Genomic DNA, 24,411 nt, shown 5'->3' on the forward strand with positions numbered 1-24,411 from the left:
TCTTATGGCAGTTATAATTGGAGAGTCATCAGCACAAAAAATCTAAGAAAAATAATTTATGTATGTTTGGCTTTTATTTTACAAAATATATTTATAAATCGATAATATGTGCTCTCTACACAAATTGATAAGCAGTACTAAAGTTTAACAAATACCAATAATCAATCTGTATTAGAGGGAATACTCGGGGATGCGTTCTGTTCGATGCTAAAAAAGTTTTGAAATATTTTGTCAACTAATCAAAGCAAAAAAATCTTGGCTTTTTTTATCTTGATTAGTCAATCAAAGAAATAAAAACTTTTGTAGCGGCAAATCAGAAGTCATCTCAATATAGCAGAATATGTAACAATTAGCAAAATCTCTTGAATTATACACAATATCAGCTTCGAGTGTTAATTAAAAGCAAGTTTTGTATAAAATATTACACATAAATATTATTGGAATTGATATTATGCAATTTATGTAAAATCACAGTGTATACTACGACTGTTTGTATAATTCATGGATTTCCATGGATCCATGGATTTTGACCATATGGTGGTTGAGCACCACCATAACGTGGCATTGTCGCATAGCCTCCGTATGGAACTTGAGGCATCGTACTTTGGAACGAATTATATCCTCCTAAGAAAAAGCAAAACAAATTTCTCGTTACACGTATTTTGAATATACCTATATATGCAAATAATGGAACCAAAGTGTATACCTTGTGTAGGATATGGCATTGTAGCATATGGATTGTAGGTTGTCGGCATTGGTGGAGGAACATAGGCTGGATAAGGTGTTGCTGGTGAAGCGCCGTAAGGTATAGGCATACCACCTTGATTTTGCATAGGATATGGCAACTGCGGCGGTGCTGTACCGACTTCCGGTTGATTTCCACCTGGCCCTTTTGGAAAAGAGACTAAATATATTTTTTTTGAATTTCAGAAAATATATAAAACTGATAAATTGTATCAGATTCGTACCACTACTATGATGAGATGGAATATTTGGCGTTGTAGCAGGACCGGTATGGCTCAAGTTCGTTGTTAAATCTTTTAATAGTTCCTCTTTTTCAGTTTTTCGGGCGAAACAGAAGTCAGATATCTTATTTTGGAAGACCACCAATAACTACACAAATAGAGAAAAATAAATTGAGACAATGACAAAATAATGAGAACAAGTAACGAATTGTCATGACATAAATGTATACCTGTGTCAAATCGTTATAAAATTTAGTCCCTTCTGTTAGGTTATTTTTTAGCTCTTTAAATGCATCATAAGCGGAAGCTAGTTTACAGAGCATCATTTCTCGCGCGCTACCAGTACCAGCTTGTTCATTTGTAAATTGTGCATGGCATGTCTAGGAACAAATTTATATATATATATATATATATATATATATATATATATATATATATATATATATATATATATACACACACACACGTGTATTTTTTTAATCTTTTATAATTACGTTCTTTGTATGTGTGTGAAAATCTTAGGCATACCTGAATTTCAGCAACTAATTTTTCCTGATGCGCTATGCTTTCTCGTACTTGTTTTTGTAAAGGCCCATAATATTTTCCCAAACTCTCGACAGATAAATTTGGTTCATCGATTACACCGTCCTTAGCTAATGCTGAAAGGAATGTACTCTTCATATCATTAGTAGCAGATTTAAATTCACTTTCAATAGCATCTCGTTCAGCTTTCAATGTTTCCACCTAAAAGAAAATATTTAATAAAAATTCAAGGATTCAATACGTACGATTCTATTTATTGTATTATTATCCACCTACATCGTCCATTAATTTCCTGAGTTGTATAACAACATTACTCTCTTGAACAGCCAAACCTTGTGGAACAGTTCTAGTAAGTTCATCCTCATCTAAACTTAAAATTTCCATTCCTTCTTTATGATTTTCGTATTTCTCACGAACCACCTGTGCATAGATAATCATATAATAAAATATTCATAAAAGTACAGATACATAAAGTTGTATATATATTTTTTTACTTTTAAGTATTATTTTACCTTATCAGCAGAAATTGCGTTATTAATGATTTCACGATATTTTTGTAAATTATTAGTAAATTGTTCCGTTAATCGAGCACTGGGTGTTCGCTTCCAACGTTCTTTGAACTGTTCTCTTAGTTGATTGTCGGATTCACGTTCCTCTTGCAACATCCTCTCGCACTATAATGTATGTAAAAAATATGAAATTTGAAAAAACTTTAAAAAATACATAAGAGAATATATATATTTTTTTACCTCATCTAAAAGTTCTTTATTACGTTGCAATAAATCCGGCAGTTCTTTCATAGCTACTTCCAAAGCTTGTATACCTCCTGCATTTCGCACATAAAGCGCTTTCTCCAATAGCGATTGAGGTATTTCTGTTCCACTTGTATCTTCTAGAGCTGCTGGTAAATTTAAACTTGCCAAAACACTATAATAAAATTTAATTACAGGTCTATAATATTCTATATGTATTGTTCTATTTTATATTATATATATATATATATATATACCTGTTTAAAAGTTGGGTCATTTCTCGAAGGTTTGAAACTTCGTAGTTAACAAGCTCATTACGACGATTTTCATAGGCTGACAATGCGTTGTGTATAGTGACAGGTAATAGTTCAGCAAACAAATCTATAAATAAGACAATACTTGTGAAATATTTATAGAAAAGAAAAAAGATATTTTCTCTCTGTAAAATTATTAATATTGCCTTTAACCTTTAAAATCAGAACTAAATTTTTCGGGAAATGGGAGTAGTTTAGCAACGGTAGCTTTTCCTATAGCTTCCACATTCTTGATGTCTGGAATCCTTTCGTGATATATAAAATCATTATCTTTTTTTACTTCTGTTAGATTTCTCTGTGCTTTGTTGGCATAATCTTGGAATAAGCTTGGCTTATTTGATCTTTGTTGGGCAGCTTTGAACAACTCCACAGCATGCTGAAAATGTTAACGTGTCGTTATAAACAATTTAAAAAATAGATAACTGAATTGTGATATATTACAATTACCTCTAATCTAGCAATTTCTTCTCCAATCACTTTATTATTTTTGCATACAAGTGATTGATAATATTCGGCCATAGCGCGATAACCAGCTTGTTTACCTGCTATCTGTAAACAACACTTATCTATAAAATAATATACATAAATATAAAAGAAAAAATTATTTATATTTGATATACTAACCAAAGGCACCCATTCTTTGTCCCAAAATGCGCGAAAAATTTCTTTCTGAAATAATTTTAAGGCATCTGCATATAATTCTTCTGCTTGTGCTGCCAATCTAGCAACAATACCATCTTTCATAGAATCATGGATTGCTTTATGCACAAATATTTCTTGTGCTTGAGCAAGCATTAATGCACTCAATGCTCCAAGTGTTTCTGGACTAATATCGGGTGTTGGTTCTTGTTGAATTGCCATCATAACATTTCCTTTCAGATAATTAAATATCCCAGCTGATTGCTAAAGAAAAATTTTAATTTGTTAATGCATACAAATAATATGTAAAAATATTAATAGAATATAGGAATATGGAAGAGCAAACCTGAAATAATTTAGCTGACAGTTTCAATCCTTCATCGCTATCCAATGATTGTGTAGCAGCTATCGAACTTTGTAAAGAAGCAATATTGAAGAGTACACATACCTTTTCATATGCCAATGTGCTAATGGCTGTGCATAACAATATTATAAGTTATATCATATTTTCATTGATGCACATTAAAGTAATCTATATCACTTTATCTTATCTGTCGTTCTATTTATCTGATATATTCTCAATTTAGAGATTATTTATGTACAATGTAATGCTTTTTCTATCATTTATTTGAAATTTCACAAATAATTTATATATTTGAGAGTGAGATGTTAAAATTTAAATTAAAAAGAACATAAGAAGTGACAAAATTACATATATTCCTTTTTTTTAATACTTACTTAAACTAAGTTTTCCACCAAAAATTGTACGATCGAAGGCATCTTTCCATTTGAATGGTATTTGTAATTCATGAGCAGGGATTTTTCCTTCCAATGCACATAACTGATCATAATAGCTATAAATAAAATTATATATTTTACTTGACAATATTTTTAATCTTATGTATATATGTGTGTATTTGTGTGAGAGATAATTACTCTAACAGAAATAGAATAAAATTTAATAGAATTTTATTCCATGAGCAACTCCTTAAAATATAACTTTAATTTTCTTTGTATCAATACAAATTGTAAATTCTGATAATTCTGTTAAGATTCATTTGCAATTCAATCATTGTCATCAATCTATATTATTAAAAACAAAAGATATATAAAAATCTTACAATTTTTAATGCTGCTTATAACATATACTACTTGATTCTTTTCTTTCAGGTGAAAAAAATGCGAAAAAGATAAGATTGGCGACATTCAGTAGATAAATTATAACTGAATTAATAAAAAATATTAGTTATCATCAGCAAGATTTGGTTGTATCTTAATGTGAATTTGTGGATTTCAGATCGCGATTGCGTAAGATATGTATCCAGTAAACGAAATATATATCTCATCGAACTATTTCAAAAGTCATGACAATAACATGTGACACTGATAATTATTGCACGAAATATAATTGTCAACCGAAATAATTAAAGATGACTCATACCTGTAAATAACCTGCAAGGAACTTTCATACTTCTCAAAGGCTCGCCAAAGAGCGTTGTTTCTCAGCTTGCTAAATTCAGCGATAGCGTCCGTATAATCTTTCTGATTGCCTGGGCTGTTGTAAGTTGATTTAATAACATTTGTAAGCGGTTTTATTATGTCAACGTCGGAAGGTTTTTTTAATGGAATCGCGATAAGTTCAGCCATCTTGACGTTTAATGTGACGTACACAGACGTACAGCTGTACAATCACTGAATTCTGAACTGTTTCTTATATCAGAGAGAAGCCTGAGAGCGGCCATGCCCCTGATTTAGGTGGAACCTAAAGTCACTAGATATACAAAGTACCGCAATCACGGTCGTGTATACAGGCAGAGAGAAACCTGAGAGCGGCCACCAGCCTCGACGGGCACATTTCTCGACGCTTGACGCGCCGTCTGACAAAGTGGACGTGAACTATGTCCATTACGCTCGGTAACGAAACATGGTTTGTGTCTATGATATGGTTCATGTCCGAACTATTCAGATGAGATGGACAGTCAGATAAGAACCGATAATCCATCGTTCTGCCTTTGTCTCACCAATGACAGACCACGCGACTGCCACGCGACGAGCTTACGATTTTATCTCTTTTCCCTTCCCCTTCCTCTTGTCGCACTTTTACGTTCTTTTACTGGTTAACGTAATTGAGGACAGAAAATGTTAAAAAAATTCGGGCACAGTTAACATTAAATAAATACATTTATAAAAATATATTTTAGTTATTTTTTTATTTATTTATTGATACATCATTTTTAACTTTTAATAATAATAAATTTGAATCCCTTTTTCTCCGCCTCCACCTCTACCCCGGCCTCTACCTCTTCCTCTTCCTCTTCCTCTTCCTCTTCTACCTCTCCATCCTCCTCTTCCCCTCCATCCTCTCTGCGCAGCAGCAACAGCTGCTTGTATTACTGATTGTAATTGTTCTTGCTGCAATAAGAAATAAATATTATATTACCCTCGAAAAGCGAACTCTGAAACAGCCTCGTGCAAGGCGTCAAATATAATAAATAAATAAATATATATATATATATACAGGGTGAATTTTAATGGTTGTGTCAATCTTTTTATCATACGGGAGATTACCGATCGCAATTTTAATAAATTAATTGATACATAGATGTCAGTTAATTGAATCGACCGTATCGAAGGCCGAAATATAATTCGTATTAAGTTAGCCGGAAATTTTTCAGCCAACCAAAAATCTCCTTATGGAATCGTTTGTATTTCGTATGAAGATGTTTGAAGTGTGATTAAAAACGTTTGTGAGTAATTAGAATAATTATAAAAAATTAATCATTTTTACAGTATGTAGTTAGCCAACATAACTAAATATTAAAAATTCTCCTTATGAATCGTTTGTATTTCGTATGAAGAGTTTTGAAGTATAATTAAAAAGGTTTGTGAGTCATTCGTTTGATTTTAATTAAATTTTTTTATATTGTGAAGTTAGCCGGAAGCTATATAAAATGGACGCCGTCCTGTGATTGGTCGATTTGCTTATGGTAAAAACTAAAATTTTCTCATGCGTACTGACTTTAAGTGTAAACAAAACGAGCAAATTTATCTCTTTTGTAACTTTTAATCCATGACTAATTTATTATTAATTCCGCATAATCGCATAATATATCATGGATCGTGGATAAGCGTAGATAATTGAAATATGTTTTTCTACCAATAAATAAGTAAATCTTTTATAATTGTTTTATAATGTAGTCATCATTCAGAAAATGATCACAATTTGTGATTATGTATTTAATTGTTATTTTATATTCACTTTCAAATAATAAACTATATAATAATAAAATTTATATAAAAAGATGGTAATATATGTAATCCAATTAATTATAATTGACAAAATAATTTCTTGTGAAAAAATAAAAGTAAAAAATATAGAAGAATTTTTTTTATAGCTTGTATAAAAAATCAGTTTTATGCTAAGTATATTATAATTTTCTGGACTGTAGTAATATTTAATATATAATTTTTGCTATATAAATATATATTTCTGATATAAAATCTATTTCTACAGATAGTAAGATCGGCTGAGTTATGTCACAGAATATCGGAAGGCTTACATCAAAATGCGAGAGAGAGGAGATGGCATATATCAATATGAATCCATTGCTGATGTTGTAAGAGCAAAAATAGATATCTCTGTAGATTTTATTATTTTTGCATCCGAAAACTTGAAAGTTGCCCATGCCTTATCGGAAGTAAGTCTTCTTTTGTATTTTCAAATATATATAAGCGCACATTTTTAGCATATTCTTTTATGTTATCATTTCTTTTGTTAATTATTATTGATTATTATTGATTACTTTGTTAATTATTGTCAATTTTTCAGATAGAAGCTAATATAGCCATAATAGATGAATACTACATAATATCTGGTGCAACTTGTTGTAGTAAATTGTAATGGAATCCGTAATGTTATGGGATTGATTCATAAATCAAAAGCACTTTGTCACAAATACAATATTCGTTTTCTCTCTGCCAATGTTTTCGTCAGAATTTTTATGTATATATACATATGTAATATTAATACAATACTACAATAAAATATTACATTTCTGTTTTTCATGTCCAGGTAATGCTTGAGTGAAATGATAACATAAAAGAATATGCTAAAAATGTGCGCTTATATATATTTGAAAATACAAAAGAAGACTTACTTCCGATAAGGCATGGGCAACTTTCAAGTTTTCGGATGCAAAAATAATAAAATCTACAGAGATATCTATTTTTGCTCTTACAACATCAGCAATGGATTCATATTGATATATGCCATCTCCTCTCTCTCGCATTTTGATGTAAGCCTTCCGATATTCTGTGACATAACTCAGCCGATCTTACTATCTGTAGAAATAGATTTTATATCAGAAATATATATTTATATAGCAAAAATTATATATTAAATATTACTACAGTCCAGAAAATTATAATATACTTAGCATAAAACTGATTTTTTATACAAGCTATAAAAAAAATTCTTCTATATTTTTTACTTTTATTTTTTCACAAGAAATTATTTTGTCAATTATAATTAATTGGATTACATATATTACCATCTTTTTATATAAATTTTATTATTATATAGTTTATTATTTGAAAGCGAATATAAAATAACAATTAAATACATAATCACAAATTGTGATCATTTTCTGAATGATGACTACATTATAAAACAATTATAAAAGATTTACTTATTTATTGGTAGAAAAACATATTTCAATTATCTACGCTTATCCATGATCCATGATATATTATGCGATTATGCGGAATTAATAATAAATTAGTCATGGATTAAAAGTTACAAAAGAGATAAATTTGCTCGTTTTGTTTACACTTAAAGTCAGTACACATGAGAAAATTTTAGTATTTACCATAAGCAAATCGACCAATCACAGGACGGCGTCCATTTTATATAGCTTCCGGCTAACTTCACAATATAAAAAAATTTAATTAAAATCAAACGAATGACTCACAAACCTTTTTAATTATACTTCAAAACTCTTCATACGAAATACAAACGATTCATAAGGAGAATTTTTAATATTTAGTTATGTTGGCTAACTACATACTGTAAAAATGATTAATTTTTTATAATTATTCTAATTACTCACAAACGTTTTTAATCACACTTCAAACATCTTCATACGAAATACAAACGATTCCATAAGGAGATTTTTGGTTGGCTGAAAAATTTCCGGCTAACTTAATACGAATCGAAATATAATGTGTACCAGAGAGAAGAATGAGAGATGTCATGGCCCGCTTTTAGGTGATCCCTGAAAGCGATACGCCCTCTGTGGACCTTAAAAACGTGCACCTAAACTACGAAGTCAAGGTGCACGAATGTTCTCAGAGGGTAACATATAAGGTGCACAATTTTTGGTTCTATTCCGTGCTATGTGCACAAAATGTCGGTAGCACCAGTGCTGTATAGCAAGGTGCTTACAATATCAAATAAATTTTAATATAAATGAGAAATGACGAATTTGCGATCCTCTCACACTCTCTCTCTCTCTCTCTATATATATATATATATATATATAATTTTTTTTTTGATATATGAATTTGCAATGAGCAGCGACATATTTTTTCTTAAGAACAATTATATGTTTTTTTTACATTAACTGATTCCTCTTACTATTCTATGCATAAAATTATTAAAGTAAAATAATCGAAAAATGAACATTTTATCAGATATTTTATAATTTATATAAAATTATGTCAACTTAAAGAATCAAATATCTCGTTAACTGTTCAATTTTTGACTATACTATCTTTATAACTTTTTACACGGAATATTGCGAAGAATCGATTTATATAAAAAAATTAGGATGGTTCCATTAAAAAATATGAAGATAATCTTGAAATTTCTAAAACGCTTCCACTTACGAAAACAATATTACTAGCATATCATGGTCCTTTTAATCGTACAATTTTCGTAATTACAATTTTTTCATATCTGTAAAAATAGCGTAGATATTTCAAGTGAGCAAAGTTTTATATACATATATGTGTGTGTGTGTGTGTGTGTGTATAGCGTATACGAGTTATGTGAGCAAGCGAGAAGGTAATAAGAGAGAGCGAAATGGCAATAAGAGCGAACGAGATAGCAATAGCACGAGCAACGAAGACTTGGAAATAGAGTCTTTCTTGCAGCCTGGCATACTATTTCTCTCTCGCTCGCTCCTATTACTATCTCGCTCGCTTCTGTTATTGTTTCACTCGCTCTTACGTACTCATATACTGTCATGCTCATCTCGTTATCAAATCTGCCGCTGGCAAGCGGCCGATGACAAATTATGACAAATAAATAAGTTAATTATTTTAAGATATATTTATAAGGGTATAGAAGTAATTTTAATGGAATAATGAAAATTTTGCGATTAAAATAACAAACACGGTATCAATCGGATAAACGTAGTTAAATATATAATCAAAATTTTTATTATCAGACCAATTAAAAATTATCCGATTTACGTCGTGTTTGATATCATTTTAATCGCAAAAATCTCAATAATTCATTAAAATTACTTTCATATCGATAAAATAAAAAATAAAAGTTTCAGTTTTTACTTTATAATCTCGTAAATTGCGAATGGATAGAGGAAGTGAAGAAGCCGATTGTAAGAGACTTCGGAATTCTTTGATGATAGGTCATCTCGCTCGCTCTCGACTCGCGGTTTCGCTGTCGCTCTCGCACTTGACAGGTCGTAAAGATAAGCGGACTCGGCTTCCTCGCGAATGTAAACATCTTATAAAATAAAAATCGGATAATTTTTAATTAGTCTGATAATAAACATTTTGATTATATATATTTAAATACATTTATCCGATTGATACCGTGTTTGATGTTATTTTAATCGCAAAATTTTCATTATTCCATTAAAATTACTCGCATACCCTTATAAATATATCTTAAAATGATTAACTTATTTATTTGTCACAATTTGCCATCGGCCGCTTGCCAGCGGCAGGCTTGATAACGAGATGAACATGACAGTATATGAGTACGTAAGAGCGAGTGAAACAATAACAGAAGCGAGCGAGATAGTAATAGGAGCGAGCGAGATAGTAATAGGAGCGAGCAAGATAGAAATAGTACGAGCAACGAGGACTCGAGCTCGAGAATCGGATTTTTCTTGCGCGCTATTATTTTCCTCTCGCTCGCTCCTATTACTGTCTCGCTCGCTCCTATTATTGTCTCGCTCGTTCTTGTTGCTGTTTCACTCGCTCTCGATTCTTGGGTCCGCTTATCATTCCGGGCTATCTATCACGACTGCCAAGTGTGACAGAGAAAGCAAGACCATGAGTAGAGAGCGAGCGAGATGACCTATCATCAAAGAGTTCCGAAGTCTCTTACAATCGGTTTCTTCGCTTCCTCTATCCATTCGCAATTCACGAAAATGTAAACATCTTATAAAATAAAAATTGAAACTTTTATTTTTAATTTCATCGGTTTGAAAGTAATTTTAATGAATTAAAGAGATTTTTGCGATTAAAATGATATCAAACACGACGTAAATCGGGTAATTTTTAATTAGTCTGATAATAAAAATTTTATAATTATATTTAACTAAATTTATGCGATTTATATCGTGTTTGATATTATTTTAATCTCAAAATTCTCATTATTCCATTAAAATTACTTTCAAATGAATAAAAAATGCATTTAATTTTTTGACATATATTCGTGAATATTATAAATGAAGTCTCGTGTAAAAAACTTCGGAATCTGCGACATCGGGAATTTTTTCATTATTTATAATAATATACGACTTTAAATTGCCATAAAATAAAAACTAAAGCTTTGATATTTTATTTGATCTTTTTGATTAAAAGGGATTAATGAAATTTTTGAAATTGAAAATTATTCTAATAAAATATTGAGTTTAATGTGATTTCAATCGTAAAAATCAAATTAATTCTAAAGTTATGTTCAGTAAGATAAATTAAGTAAAGTACAATGCAACATTTTATACAATGTAGTCTTATTTTCAAAATTATAGTTTAAATTAGACACTATTAATTTATTAAAATAAAACTATAATTATGAGAAATTAAGAGTTTTATTATATACATGTACACATTGATTTTTACGATTGAAATCACATTAAACGCAATATTTTATTAGAATAATTTTCTATTTTAAAAATTTCATTAATCCCTTTTAATCAAAAAGATCAAATAAAATATCAAAGCTTTAGTTTTTATTTTATGGCAATTTAAAGTCGTGTATTATTATAAATAATGAAAAAATTCCCGATGTCGCAGATTCCGAAGTTTCTTACATGAGACTTCATTTATAATATTCACGAATATATGTCAAAAAATTAAATGCATTTTTTATTCATTTGAAAGTAATTTTAATTGAATAATGAGAATTTTAAGATTAAAATAATATCAAACACGATATAAATCGCATAAATTTAATTAAATATAATTATAAAATATAATTATAAAATTTTTATTATCAGACTAATTAAAAATTACCCGATTTACGTCGTGTTTGATATCATTTTAATCGCAAAAATCTCTTTAATTCATTAAAATTACTTTCAAACCGATGAAATTAAAAATAAAAGTTTCAATGTTTATTTTATAAGATGTTTACAGTTTCGTGAATTGCGAATGGAGAGGAAGCGAAGAAACCGATTGTAAGAGACTTCGGAACTCTTTGATGATAGGTCATCTCGCTCGCTCTCTACTCATGGTCTTACTTTCTCTGTCACACTTGACAATCGTGATAGACAGCTCGGAAAGATAAGCGGACCCAAGAATCGAGAGCGAGCGAAACAGTAACAAGAACGAGCGAGACAATAATAGGAGTGAGCGAGACAGTAATAGGAGTGAGCGAGACAGTAATAGGAGCGAACGACACAGTAATAGATGCGAGCGAGAGGAAAATAATAGCGCGCAAGAAAAATCTGATTCTCGAGCTCGAGTCCTCGTTGCTCGTGCTATTTCTATCTCGTTCGCTCTTATTTCACTCGTCCTTCTCGCTTCCTCACGTAACTCTCGCATCGCTTTTATGCATATATACGTACATACATACGTACATACCACACATACCCCCACCCACATATATATATATATATATATATATATACACACATACATCTTTATTATTTAGAACTTTTATTCTTAAGAAATGTGTACGCGTTTTACATTAAAAATAATATCAAACTTTCTCTCTGTAAATATATAAATTATTTATTAATAGCCTAATAAAATATCTTATTTTCAAGTGTTGTAATCATATAATGAATAAATTTCTATATATATATATATATATGAGAGAGAGAGAGAGAGTCATACAAAATTCATTAAAAATTTATTTAATATACGTAAGCGTCTTGCTATACAGCACTGGTGCTACCGTCATTTTGTGCACATAGCACGGAACAGAACCAGAAATTGTGCACCTTATATGTTACTCTCTGAGAACATTCGTGCACCTTGGCTTCGTAGTTTAGGTGCACGTTTTTAAGGTCCACAGAGGGCGTATCGCTTTCAGGGATCACCTAAAAGCGGGCCATGACACCTCTCATTCTTCTCTCTGTGTGTACAATTAAAGCAAGTTAAAAGCTGAAATTATGTAGTGTGGATTTATTATTATTATTAAAGCTACGTATACATATTTAATATATTAAAGCAGTAAGAATACATATTTAAAAATTCAGTTCAAATTTAACACTTTAACGTTTTATGTAAAACTTTATTTCAAATTCCGCATTTATTTTTATGATAAAAATTTTTATTATTGTTATACGTTAAAGGTATGTAGTATTTCTGCCTTCTTGAAATAAAATCACGCAATTGTTCCACAAGAAATACATTTTTATAAAACAATTGCGTAATTTTATTTTAAGGAAGAAAATTTTTTGCAGCATGTTTTTAGCATATAATACAATAAAAATTTATCATAAAAATAAATGCGGAATTTGAAATAAAGTTTTACATAAAACATTAAAGTGTTACATTTGAATTGAATTTTTAAATATGTATTTCTTCCGCTTTAATATATCGAATATATATAATAATAAATCCCTTGTGTTTTGATCATAGTAAAATAATAATAATAATAATAATAATAATAATAATAATAATAATAAATATAATAACATATATATTTAATAATAATAATAATAATAATAATAATAATAATAATAATAATAAATGCATAGCTTTAATAATAATAATAAATCCACACTACATAATTTCAGCTTTTAACTTGCTTCAATTGTACACATTATATTTCGGCCTTCGATTCGGTTCATTGAATTAACTGACATCTATGTATCAATCAATTTATTAAAATTGCGATCGGTAATCTCCCGTATGATAAAAAGATTGACACAACCATTAAAATTCACCCTGTATACATATACAGGGTGACCCATTTTAACTTAGGCAGCCAAATAACTCGAAAAATAAGCAAGATAGAGAAAAATGTTTTAGACAAAAGTTGTATGGTTTCGAGGGGGCCATAAGATGGTATCATTGGTTTGACCTTGAAGAGTCATTTGAAGGTCACGTGAAGGTCACTTCAATTTTTTTAAATGGAACATCCTATATATTTTTGTACATTCTTGTAGCTCATCTCGAGAGCTTTCCAAAACACTATAATTAAGTACATTTTCGTTAAGTACTTTTTGAGTTATGAGGCTTGAAATAATTTCTTAATTTTACATAAACCGTAAAATATCTTGTAAAATATTCATTTTTCGATTACCTTACCTTAATAGTTTTATGTACAAAATAATGAGAGGAATCAATTGGTGTAAAGAAAACACATAGTTGTTTCGAAGAAAAAATATGTAATTTGCAATTAACAATTCCATATTTTTTCTTAAAAACAACTATGTGTTTTCTTTACACCAATTGATTCCTCTCATTATTTTGTACATAAAAGTATTAAGGTAAGATAATCGAAAAATGAATATTTTACAAGATATTTTACGGTTTATGTAAAATTAAGAAATTATTTCAAGCATCATAACTCAAAAAGTACTTAACGGAAAGGTACTTAATTATAGTGTTTTGGAAAGCTCTCGAAATAAGCTACAAGAATGTACAAAAATATATAGGGTATTCCATTTAAAAAAATTGAAGTGACCTTCACGTGACCTTCAAATGACTCTTCAAGGTCAAACCAATGATACCATCTTATGGCCCCCTCGAAACCATACAACTTTTGTCTAAAACATTTTTCTCTATCTTGCTTATTTTTCGAGTTATTTGGCTGCCTAAGTTAAAATGGGTCACCCTGTATATACAGGGTGGCCCATTTTAATCCATCCAGTCGAATATCTCGAAAACCAAGCCCGGGAGAGAAAAATGTTTCAGACAAAAGTTGTTTGATTTCGAGGGGGCCATAAGATGGTACCATTGGTTTGACCTTGAAGAGTCATTTGAAGGTCACGTTGAGGTCACTTCAATTTTTTTAAATGGAACACTCTACATATTTTTGCACATTCTTGTAGCTTATCTCGAGAGCTTTCCAAAACATTATAATTAAGTACCTTTTCGTTAAGTACTTTTTGAGTTATGAGGCTTGAAATAGTTTCTTAATTTTACATGAACCGTAAAATATTTTATAAAATATTCATTTTTCGATTATCTTACCTTAATACTTTTATGTACAAAATAATGAGAGGAATCAATTGGTGTAAAGAAAACACATAGTTGTTTTTAAGAAAAAATATGGAATTGTTAATTGCAAATTACATATTTTTTCTTCAAAACAACTATGTGTTTTCTTTACACCAATTGATTCCTCTCATTATTTTGTACGTAAAAGTATTAAGGTAAGATAATTGAAAAATGAATATTTTACAAGATATTTTACGGTTTATGTAAAATTAAGAAATTATTTCAAGCTTCATAACTCAAAAAGTGCTTAACGAAAAGGTACTTAGTTATAGTGTTTTGGAAAGCTCTCGAGGTCAGCTACAAGAATATGTAATAAAAAATAGGGGGTGCTATTTAAAAAAATTGAGGTGACTTTCACGTGACCTTCAAATGACTCTTCAAGGTCAAACCAATAGTACCATCTTATGGCCCCCTCGAAACCAAACAACTTTTGTCTGAAACATTTTTCTCTCCCGGGCTTGGTTTTCGAGATATTCGACTGGATGAATTAAAATGGGCCACCCTGTATATATATATATACAGGGTGGGCCATTTTAATCTATGCACCCAAATTTCTTTGTACCTAAGACAGATACGGAAAAATGATTCAGACAAAAGTTTTATGGTTTCGAGGGGGCCATAAGATGGTATCATTGGTTTGACCTTGAAGAGTTATTTGAAGGTCACATGAAGGTCACCTTTAATTTCTTAAATGGAACCTACTATTTGTCATTGCATATTCTTGTAGCTTATCTCGAGAGCTTTCCAAAACACTATAATTAAGTACTTTTTTGTTAAGTACTTTTTGAGTTATGAGGCTTGAAATAATTTCTTAATTTTACATAAACCGTAAAATATCTTGTAAAATATTCATTTTTCGATTATCTTACCTTAATACTTTTATGTACAAAATAATGAGAGGAATCAATTGGTGTAAAGAAAACACATAGTTGTTTTTAAGAAAAAATATGGAATTGTTAATTGCAAATTACATATTTTTTCTTAAAAACAACTATGTGTTTTCTTTACACCAATTGATTCCTCTCATTATTTTGTACATAAAAGTATTAAGGTAAGATAATCGAAAAATGAATATTTTAGAAGATATTTTACGGTTTATGTAAAATTAAGAAATTATTTCAAGCCTCATAACTCAAAAAGTACTTAACAAAAAAGTACTTAATTATAGTGTTTTGGAAAGCTCTCGAGATAAGCTACAAGAATATGCAATGACAAATAGTAGGTTCCATTTAAGAAATTAAAGGTGACCTTCATGTGACCTTCAAATAACTCTTCAAGGTCAAACCAATGATACCATCTTATGGCCCCCTCGAAACCATAAAACTTTTGTCTGAATCATTTTTCCGTATCTGTCTTAGGTACAAAGAAATTTGGGTGCATAGATTAAAATGGCCCACCCTGTATATAGGGTGGCCCATTAGATATATATATATATATATATTTTATATTTTAATATATATATATATATATATATATATATATATATTTTAAGTATACAAGATTTTAGTATATAAAAAGAAACAATTCTACTTACATCTTGCGTGAGTCTTGCAACGAGTGAGACAGTCTTCCAACTCATATTTGTGTGCACAGTTATAAATGTATTATATGTATATTAAATGTAAGGAGCATGTAGTATATCTCGTTTTTTTAACAACAGTCTACGTTATTATATAAAGAGTGTGTTAATTTTTTCTTTTTCTTTATTTAATAAATTTTTTAATTTTTCTATTACTTTTAGAACATAAATTATATTGTTTAACGAAAACTAATGTTTCACAAATATTTTAATATATTATAATTATCTCATTGAGATACGAAGACAGTCATATATGTGATACATCCATGTTAAAAATATTAATGTGCCATATATGATGTTTAAACTGAGAAAAGATATATGATGTTTAAACTGAGAAAAGATTTGTGGTAATTTAATATATGTGTCGATTAAGATAAAATATTATGGGAATAAGGAAAATATAGAACAAATATTTGGAATAAGGACAGATTAGGTTGTAAATAAATAATACTAATATCTGGCTTCGCCAATAAGTAATTATATATTAATATAATTCGACCAAAATGAAAAACAAATTGACAAATAAATAGAAGTATACATATAGATGTTATTCGCGAAACCAGGTAGTAGCTTCATTTCAAATAACATGTATAACGTTTTTTATTTAGACTTTTATACATAAAAATTTTAATTTTTAATTGTAATTAAACATATATGTACATAACACATGTAAGTGACTTTTTTTGCAATATCACTCTAAGTTTGAGATTCTAATCTCTTATAGTAAGCTGTCTCTTCTGTGTACTAATTTTAGTCTCCATGATTATTTAATAATTTTATCCATATTTCTTATTGTATGTAACATAGAACGTGTATTTAAATTCAAAGTTTAGAAAAAAAAATTTTTTTCTCGTTGACATTATTAAGCATGACGTTAAGATTGCACTCACAGTTAAAAAAATTGCATAAATGAAAGACTAGCAAATCTTATCACGGGGAAATCTATATGTAGATTTCCTTGAAGTGTATGAGTGTGTATGTTACGTCTCTTTTTCTGTAATTATATGTTTATACTAATTGTATTTTTATAGACGTCTCTTTTGATTGTGATTTGTTCAAAATCACTGTTATATATTTTTATGTGATTTGTTACATATTTGTTATATCTGCACGATATTCATTTACATCTTTCCCTTTAATTATATATGAATATTCATGTATGAATACCGTGTGCCAACGAGTAATGAGATAAACATAAATGCATTTCCTTAAAATATTTATATTATTCGTATCTTAGGATATCATTAATAGTAAGACATTTAAATATGATTTCCCAATTTCATGGCATGCTCGCATTATAACTTTTTGTTTTATTTTTTTGTCTTTTCGTGATAGATTTGCTAGTCTCAGACATTTATGCAATAATTTTAACTGTGATTGCGATCTTCCATGACATTGGGAATTGCATATTTCTTTTTCCCGTTATTGAACAGAAAATGTCAGTAAATTAAAAATCAGTTTTAAATTAATTAGTACAACAATCTTTAAGATATATGTAACGATTTTTAAGATACTAATAATATAAAAAATGAAGGAAATATTTTCGTACTTTTATGTAAGTTACAATATAAATTTAAAGTACGTTCTATGTTACTTATTTTCTTTATTTTATAATATTTTAATCTTTTTATAAAACTTTACTTATTTGACAAGTTTTTTATTTTTCTTTTAAATGTATTCACTGCCTTTGCAGCGTGATTATTGTATCGCGTACGGGAATATATTTTAACTGTCATTAAAAATTTTAACGCTTGCATGCGGTGATTGTAACACTTATTATTTATATCAAACCATCCGGCATGCATTTTATTCGTTGCATACCTTCATTCGCAATCTTCTCAAGAATCTGTGTGGAGGCCCAATGATGTTGCCACGTACGGTTGAAGCTCATCAACTGTGTTTTAATTATATTTATAAAGAGGCTTGTTGGTCGAGTTAATTTTGTAACTGTTGGAGCATCCTCGTCTGCGTTGGGATATTCACGGTATTCAATGTATCTTTCATTTGGCGTTGCGTCCTCCATTGGCGTTTTTAACATTGTTGTACGACAATTCTCACAATTATTTTTCTCAATACATCGTCGTGCGACATATCCTGCAAAATATGTTATTGCATTATCATCATAATTATTAAGTATACTTACATTATTTATGTCCACATCATATTCCTCGAGAATGTCTGAATGTTTATCAAGTAATTCTGTTACTAAATCGGCATCATCAACATCGTCTTCAACATCATCAACAGCAACAACATTATTTGCACTCATACAATTTTCAACCGTCTTAATAACTTGATTCGGTTTATTAATGAGAGCTTCACTTTCAGAGCATTGCACATTGCCTTTATCGCTTGTCTGAATGTAACCAGTGGATAATATATGTCTAATTGATAGTCGGACCATTCTTGCAGTTGGATTTGGATTAAATCCTCCTCGTTGCCGAAGTTTTGAAAATAAATGTTCCACTGAATCCTGGTTGCATAAACCTGTTGCAAGTTCAAATTCTTCATTTTTACTTGCAAGTTCTTTATACAGAGCAAGAATTGCTTGTGTCGTAATGATAAAACCTTTGAAACAAGGAACTTGATATATTCTGTCCGAAAATTTTGACCATCCTGAACACCATTGCACAAAGTTTGACAATAGATCTTCAATATCTGGATTTTTCCTTTTGATAATGATCGTTTTCCGCCGAATGTGACATTAAAACTGTAGGAGTTGCAAGCATCAATTACGCTGTTCATATGCTCTGCAAAATCAGCTGTCGCTTCCCATGTATTTGAATTTAATTCTTTTGAGTCACCGGCTATTTTAATTGCACATGCGAATGTATGGCTAAATAATTGAAACGCTCTTTTTACATTCATTGCTTCAAAACAATTTGGATGAATGTGTGCCCTTGAAATATGGGACAATAAATTAGAGCCTCCTTTTGTCGCATTATCAATGCTCCAGGTTTTCACAAAATCAGAATATGATGCAATTATTTCTCCTTTGCAATATATATTGCCATGTGTTCTAAGAAAACTCGCTAATCTTTTTACTAAATGCGGAAAATCGTATAAAGTATAATATTTTTTATTATTATATATAAAATATGGATTTTCTACATCAACGCCTAGTTGATTATAAGTGGCTTGATTATTTGTACCTTGATCACATGTCAAAAGTTTCACATTCGCACCCGTGTCATTCAATTTATCTAGACACATCTCAACTAAGTGAATTATTTCATGTGATTTCATACATTTACCTGGAAGAAAATATGCCAATGGTTGTCGCCATGGATGACGTGCATTTAAGCTATCAAGGCAAAAGACAAAAACGCACTTCGTTCTTTCTGTTTGTCTGCCCAAAGGTCCTAGATCAACAAGACCTTCTATTTCGTCTAATTTTGAGGAATATTCTTCATAGCTTTTAATAGACATCTCGTCCCATTTCAAGGCACACACTCTTTCTTCCTCAGGAATTTGTGCAATTTTTTCTTTCAATTTTTGAAATATAATATCACAAAATCCTGGTTTTATATTATATTCTTCTACCCATCTTCTAATTGTTCTTTGTCCAGGGAAATTGCAACCTGCTTTCTTTAAACGGCAAAATGCTGACGCTGAATAATAATATAATTGTTTTGAAAGTATTTTCTCTTCCTCAGTATATCGTGTACGTGGTGTATGCAGTTGTAAATGTATCATGGTCTTTGCTACAGGATGCAGTTCTTGTGCATTTATTAAATTTTTTAGCACTTTTTTCTTTTCTTCCTTTTTATTTGAATTTTTACATTTACATGTTTGTGTCATCCTTTGAATTCGAAATTCTAAGCGCTTAATTTTTTGCCGCAAATTCAAATTCTCAATTTTCAATGCTTTGTTTTTTGCTTTTAGATAACTTTTTTCTTTATTATTTCTTGGAATGCTATCATCTTCGCATTCAACATTTCTTTCACTGCTTTTACATTCAATATCTTGATGTAGTGGCTCCAAATGTACCCATTCCATTACGTTTTCCTCTTCCGCAGATATTTCGAAATTTAAAGCTGCAGACCTGTATGTCCGTAGAGCGCATTCTTCAGATATTTGTTTTTCCTTCATTATTAGATTTTCATCGTTGGGTGAAAGTGCTTCTGTAATATCTCTTTGCATTTCACCTACTTCAACATTTTCGTTTGCAGAATTTGAGCCAGCGTTTTCATACGCAATTGGTACAGCATCCTTTCTTAATCGTCCTTTTGTTGCGTTTGTAAATGATGTAATAAAGAAATGATCTTCACACAATCCTAATTTTCTAAGGGTATTGGCAGACAATTTTTCCAAATTTGTATTTCCTGTAACAAAAATACAAAACATTATGAAAATTACGATTACATGTTTACTTCAAGCTGACATAGCAATTGGTATACCGAGTGTTTGGTAAAAAAAAATTTTCTATGTCGGGCGTGTCGGTTATAACCAATTCGATAAAGCGCTACTTCGTAATAGCGCGTGGCAGTGCACGTAAGATGTCTGCTCGAAAGAACCAAAAAACTATCACATATCCTCCTAATATAAACAGCAATAATTCAAATATACAGGGTGTCCCATTTTAAATAATACGCTCAAATATCTCCGAAACGGTGTGTTAAATAAAAAGTTTCAAACAAAAATTGTATGGCTTGAAAGGGACCATCAGATGGTGGCAATGATTTGACCTTGGAGAGTCATTTGAAGGTCACGTGAAGGTCACCGTCAATTTCTTAAACGGAACCCCCTATTTTTTATTGCATATTCTTGTAGCTTATCTCGAGAGCTTTCCAAAACACTATAATAAAGTATTTCTTCATTCAGTACTTTTCGAGTTATGAGGCTTGAAATAATTTCTTAATTTTACATAAACTATAAAATATCTAGTAAAATATTCATTTTTCGATTATCTTACCTTAATACTTTTATGTACAAAATAATAATTGGAATCAATTGGTGTAAAGAAAAAACATAGTTGTTTCGAAGAAAAAATATGTAATTTGCAATTCACATATTTTTTTTTAAACAACTATGTTTTTTCTTTACACCAATTGATTCTTCTCATTATTTTGTACATAAAAGTATTAAGGTAAGATAATCGAAAAATAAATATTTTACTAGATATTATATGGTTTATGTAAAATTAAGAAATTATTTCAAGCCTCATAACTCGAAAAGTACTGAATGAAAAAATACTTTATTATAGTGTTTTGGAAAGCTCTCGAGGTAAGCTATAATAATAAGTAATAAAAAATAAGGGGTTCTGTTTAAAAAATTGAAGGTGATCTTCACGTGACCTTCAAACGACTCTCCAAAGTCAAATCATTGCCACCATCTGATGGCCCCCTTCAAGCCATATAACTTTTGTTTGAAACATTTTTTTATTTAACGCACCGTTTCGGCGATATTTGAGCGTATTATTTAAAATGGGACACCCTGTATATCTCCAATATAGTTTGGCCTTATCTGACAAGGATGTAAACGATAATTACTAGACCTGATTTTTTACTGGTAATTCTAACATTATATAGATTTAATGAGTAGACTATATTACTCGATACTAACATTAACCCATAAGTTACACATACTTATTTTCAATAAATTATTGTACATGACAGCGAGAGCTCTGCGTAGCCGAATAGTCTTGTTAAAAAGATTTATGTTAATATATTTGCTTTTGTTTATGTAGTATTAAAATTTGTATCTATTTATTGGTCTTTAATAAACAATTAAAAAAAAAAGTCTGCTTGTCACGGCGCTGACCCGAGTTCGAATTTCACTGCTGTCGTCTTTTTTTTATTTTTATTTTATAATAATAAAATAGCAAATAATATGTATTTAATTTGGGAGCAGAAAAGGCAAAAAATTAATAAAATAATGACAATTATTGCACAAAAACATACCTGTATTGCGTATCCATGTATTGCATCTTGTATCCTTCTGCATTGGAAATCGGAATAGCCGTTTCCCATGCGAAAATCTCCCATTCTTACATTCTTTGTACACGCACTTATCATAATAACTATCTACAGGGCACTGACTCGACATAGTGATTGTTTATTGTAATGCAAAACAAAAAAATATAAAAATAAAATTTAAAAAACTTAAAAGTAGAAATAAAAGAGAAATACAACACGTGATAAAAAAATAAAGAAATTACACAACCGACACAATAAAAGCATACACGCACGTACGTGTACACGCCAAAATATTTACAGATAATGTGTCGTGTTCTATAAAAGAAACGATAACACGTGTTGCTAAATACACAAATCTTACAGATCGTTAAAAAAATATAAATTTAAAACAATAGAAGAGATCTGTTATGCACAGATAATGAAGCACCGCAGAATCGAACGTCACTTGTAAAGCTCGCTACGCTGACTGATTATTATCAGCGTGTTGTCGCGCATTACTTGTTTCATAGCATCAAATAGCCGCGAAATCACGACACTTTGAAACGTAATTCGTAATTTATATATTAATAAAAGATTAAAGAATCTGTTTATTGTTAATGTAAAGTTATTTTGTATGTCATCATACAAAGAATTATAGTTTCACAAACTGGTTTATCTATCTTTTTGTTATTATTTTCAAAATTAAACATGATTACATAAAAAATGATTACATAAAATTAATCATCCGAATTATCGATCTCATCAAGACATGAGCCAGGATGATATTTATCATAAAAACATGAAAAACATAATGTAATACAACATCTAGCGCATTGGATGCTGTATTGTGCCGTATACGTGTGAGTAATCTTATTGAAATTTTATTTTTTTACCAGAAAACTTTTCACAGCATACGATACGCTAGATGTTGTATTACATTATGTTTTTCATGTCTAACACTAACACGCAAATGCATCAAAGTAAGATATCATTCGCATCGACATGTATATTTTTCGAATTAATTGTTTAAAATATATATAAAATAAAATATTAATAATATGAGAGTTGCAAGCATTTATGAAATACAGATATAATTATTTTAAATAAAAAGAAAAGGTTTTATTAAAAAACATTTTTAATAAATGTCTTTATAATAAATAAATAAATTTGTCTCTATGTATTGGGCCCGAAGTCGTCTCGAAATCCTATCCGAATTATGTAAAATGTAGAGCGTGAAAGATGAAACGGGGCCGACGAGGGATGGAAGGAGACATGAGCTTTGCGATATAAAATCACCGCTAGCTCGCCTCATGCCTATCGCCGCGTGGTCTGCCATCGTTGGTGAGACAAAAGCAGAACGATAGATTATCGGCTCTTGTCTAACTCTCATGTCCATCTCATGTGAATAGTTCGGATATGAACCATAGCTCGGACATGAACCATAGCTCGGACACGAACCATGTATCATTATCGAGCGTAACGGACGTAGTTGACGTCCACTTTGTCAGGCGGCGCATTAGGACAATGTGCTCGTTAAAGCGAGGTGGCCGCTCTCAGGTTTCTCTCTGATACAGGTCTTGCAACTCAGGGCCTGAGCAGAATGGCTGCCTTATAATTTTAAGACTATGTTTTATGCCTTAGGTCTTTGCATAGACCTTACAGATATGGACTGGCAATACGTATCAGACTGTGTCCGGAGGAGGTTAGAGAGAGAAACATACTTTTTGGTACTTCTCTTTCTACAAGTGTCCGGACACTTGTAGAGAGAGAAGTACTAAAAAGTATGTTTCTCTCTCTAACCTCCTCCGGACACTGCTTCTCTACAGAAACTATAGGCAATTGCCAGTCCATACTTATAAGGTCTATGGGTCTTTGTCTTAAGTAACGCACAATACTGTGTGTTATGTCCCGAGTCTTATGTATACGCGAACATTTGTAAGAAATAAACGTTCGCGTATACATAAGACTCGAGACATAACACACAGTATTGTGCGTTACCTAAGACAAAGACCTAAGGCATAAAACATAGTCTTAAAATCTTAAGGCAGCCATTCTGCTCAGGTCCTCAGGCTC

General features: G+C 30.3%; 1 protein-coding gene, 3 long non-coding RNA genes and 1 pseudogene across 6 annotated transcripts; 1 reads left to right on the forward strand and 4 right to left on the reverse strand.

The window, feature by feature from the left end:
• Nucleotides 1-41: 41 nt before the first annotated feature.
• Alix (programmed cell death 6-interacting protein-like protein AliX) lies at nucleotides 42-5,031 on the reverse strand. Of its 2 annotated transcripts, none has more exons than XM_083086791.1 (15): nucleotides 4,655-5,031; nucleotides 3,952-4,067; nucleotides 3,560-3,687; nucleotides 3,199-3,477; nucleotides 3,022-3,123; nucleotides 2,728-2,950; nucleotides 2,518-2,641; nucleotides 2,258-2,435; nucleotides 2,021-2,182; nucleotides 1,785-1,928; nucleotides 1,494-1,709; nucleotides 1,196-1,345; nucleotides 969-1,113; nucleotides 707-904; nucleotides 42-624 (listed from the first exon to the last, which is right to left on the reverse strand). In XM_083086791.1, the coding sequence occupies exons 1-15, from the start codon at nucleotides 4,858-4,860 to the stop codon at nucleotides 500-502; spliced, it is 2,496 nt and encodes an 831-aa protein (XP_082942917.1). In that variant the 5' UTR covers nucleotides 4,861-5,031; the 3' UTR covers nucleotides 42-499. The 2 variants fall into 2 exon arrangements, with proteins under 2 accessions (XP_082942917.1, XP_082942918.1); XM_083086792.1 differs by having other exon boundaries at nucleotides 707-889; nucleotides 4,655-5,026.
• Nucleotides 5,032-5,404: 373 nt separating this feature from the next.
• On the reverse strand, nucleotides 5,405-22,775 carry LOC145964259 (uncharacterized). Its single transcript, XR_014436389.1, has 2 exons — nucleotides 22,345-22,775; nucleotides 5,405-5,625 (listed from the first exon to the last, which is right to left on the reverse strand). It is a non-coding gene; the product is annotated as an uncharacterized LOC145964259 (long non-coding RNA).
• LOC145963868 (uncharacterized) lies at nucleotides 6,305-7,571 on the forward strand. Of its 2 annotated transcripts, none has more exons than XR_014436272.1 (4): nucleotides 6,305-6,380; nucleotides 6,728-6,911; nucleotides 7,043-7,216; nucleotides 7,286-7,571. It is a non-coding gene; the product is annotated as an uncharacterized LOC145963868 (long non-coding RNA). The 2 variants fall into 2 exon arrangements; XR_014436273.1 differs by lacking the exon at nucleotides 6,305-6,380 and adding an exon at nucleotides 6,566-6,578.
• LOC145963869 (uncharacterized) lies at nucleotides 7,286-8,107 on the reverse strand. The gene is made up of 2 exons (XR_014436274.1): nucleotides 7,902-8,107; nucleotides 7,286-7,554 (listed from the first exon to the last, which is right to left on the reverse strand). It is a non-coding gene; the product is annotated as an uncharacterized LOC145963869 (long non-coding RNA).
• LOC145964060 (uncharacterized) lies at nucleotides 17,995-18,856 on the reverse strand (annotated as a pseudogene).
• Nucleotides 22,776-24,411: the final 1,636 nt, after the last annotated feature.

The sequence above is a fragment of the Camponotus vicinus genome, unplaced genomic scaffold (assembly GCF_025532165.1).
Source record: "Camponotus vicinus isolate PSW18456_S1 unplaced genomic scaffold, iyCamVici1.0 SCAF_13, whole genome shotgun sequence".
Classification (NCBI taxonomy): domain Eukaryota; kingdom Metazoa; phylum Arthropoda; class Insecta; order Hymenoptera; family Formicidae; genus Camponotus; species Camponotus vicinus.

What these genes read in the sequence shown, in the direction of transcription:
- Alix (XM_083086791.1), bottom strand. Translation starts at nt 4,860, where the DNA reads ATGGCTGAACTTATCGCGATTCCATTAAAAAAACCTTCCGACGTTGAC. An exon ending in ATAAAGAACTTTTAGATGAG is followed by an intron (nt 2,183 to 2,257) that starts GTAAAAAAATAT and finishes CATACATTATAG; the next exon opens with TGCGAGAGGATGTTGCAAGA. An exon ending in TCAGGAAATTAATGGACGAT is followed by an intron (nt 1,710 to 1,784) that starts GTAGGTGGATAA and finishes ATTTTCTTTTAG; the next exon opens with GTGGAAACATTGAAAGCTGA.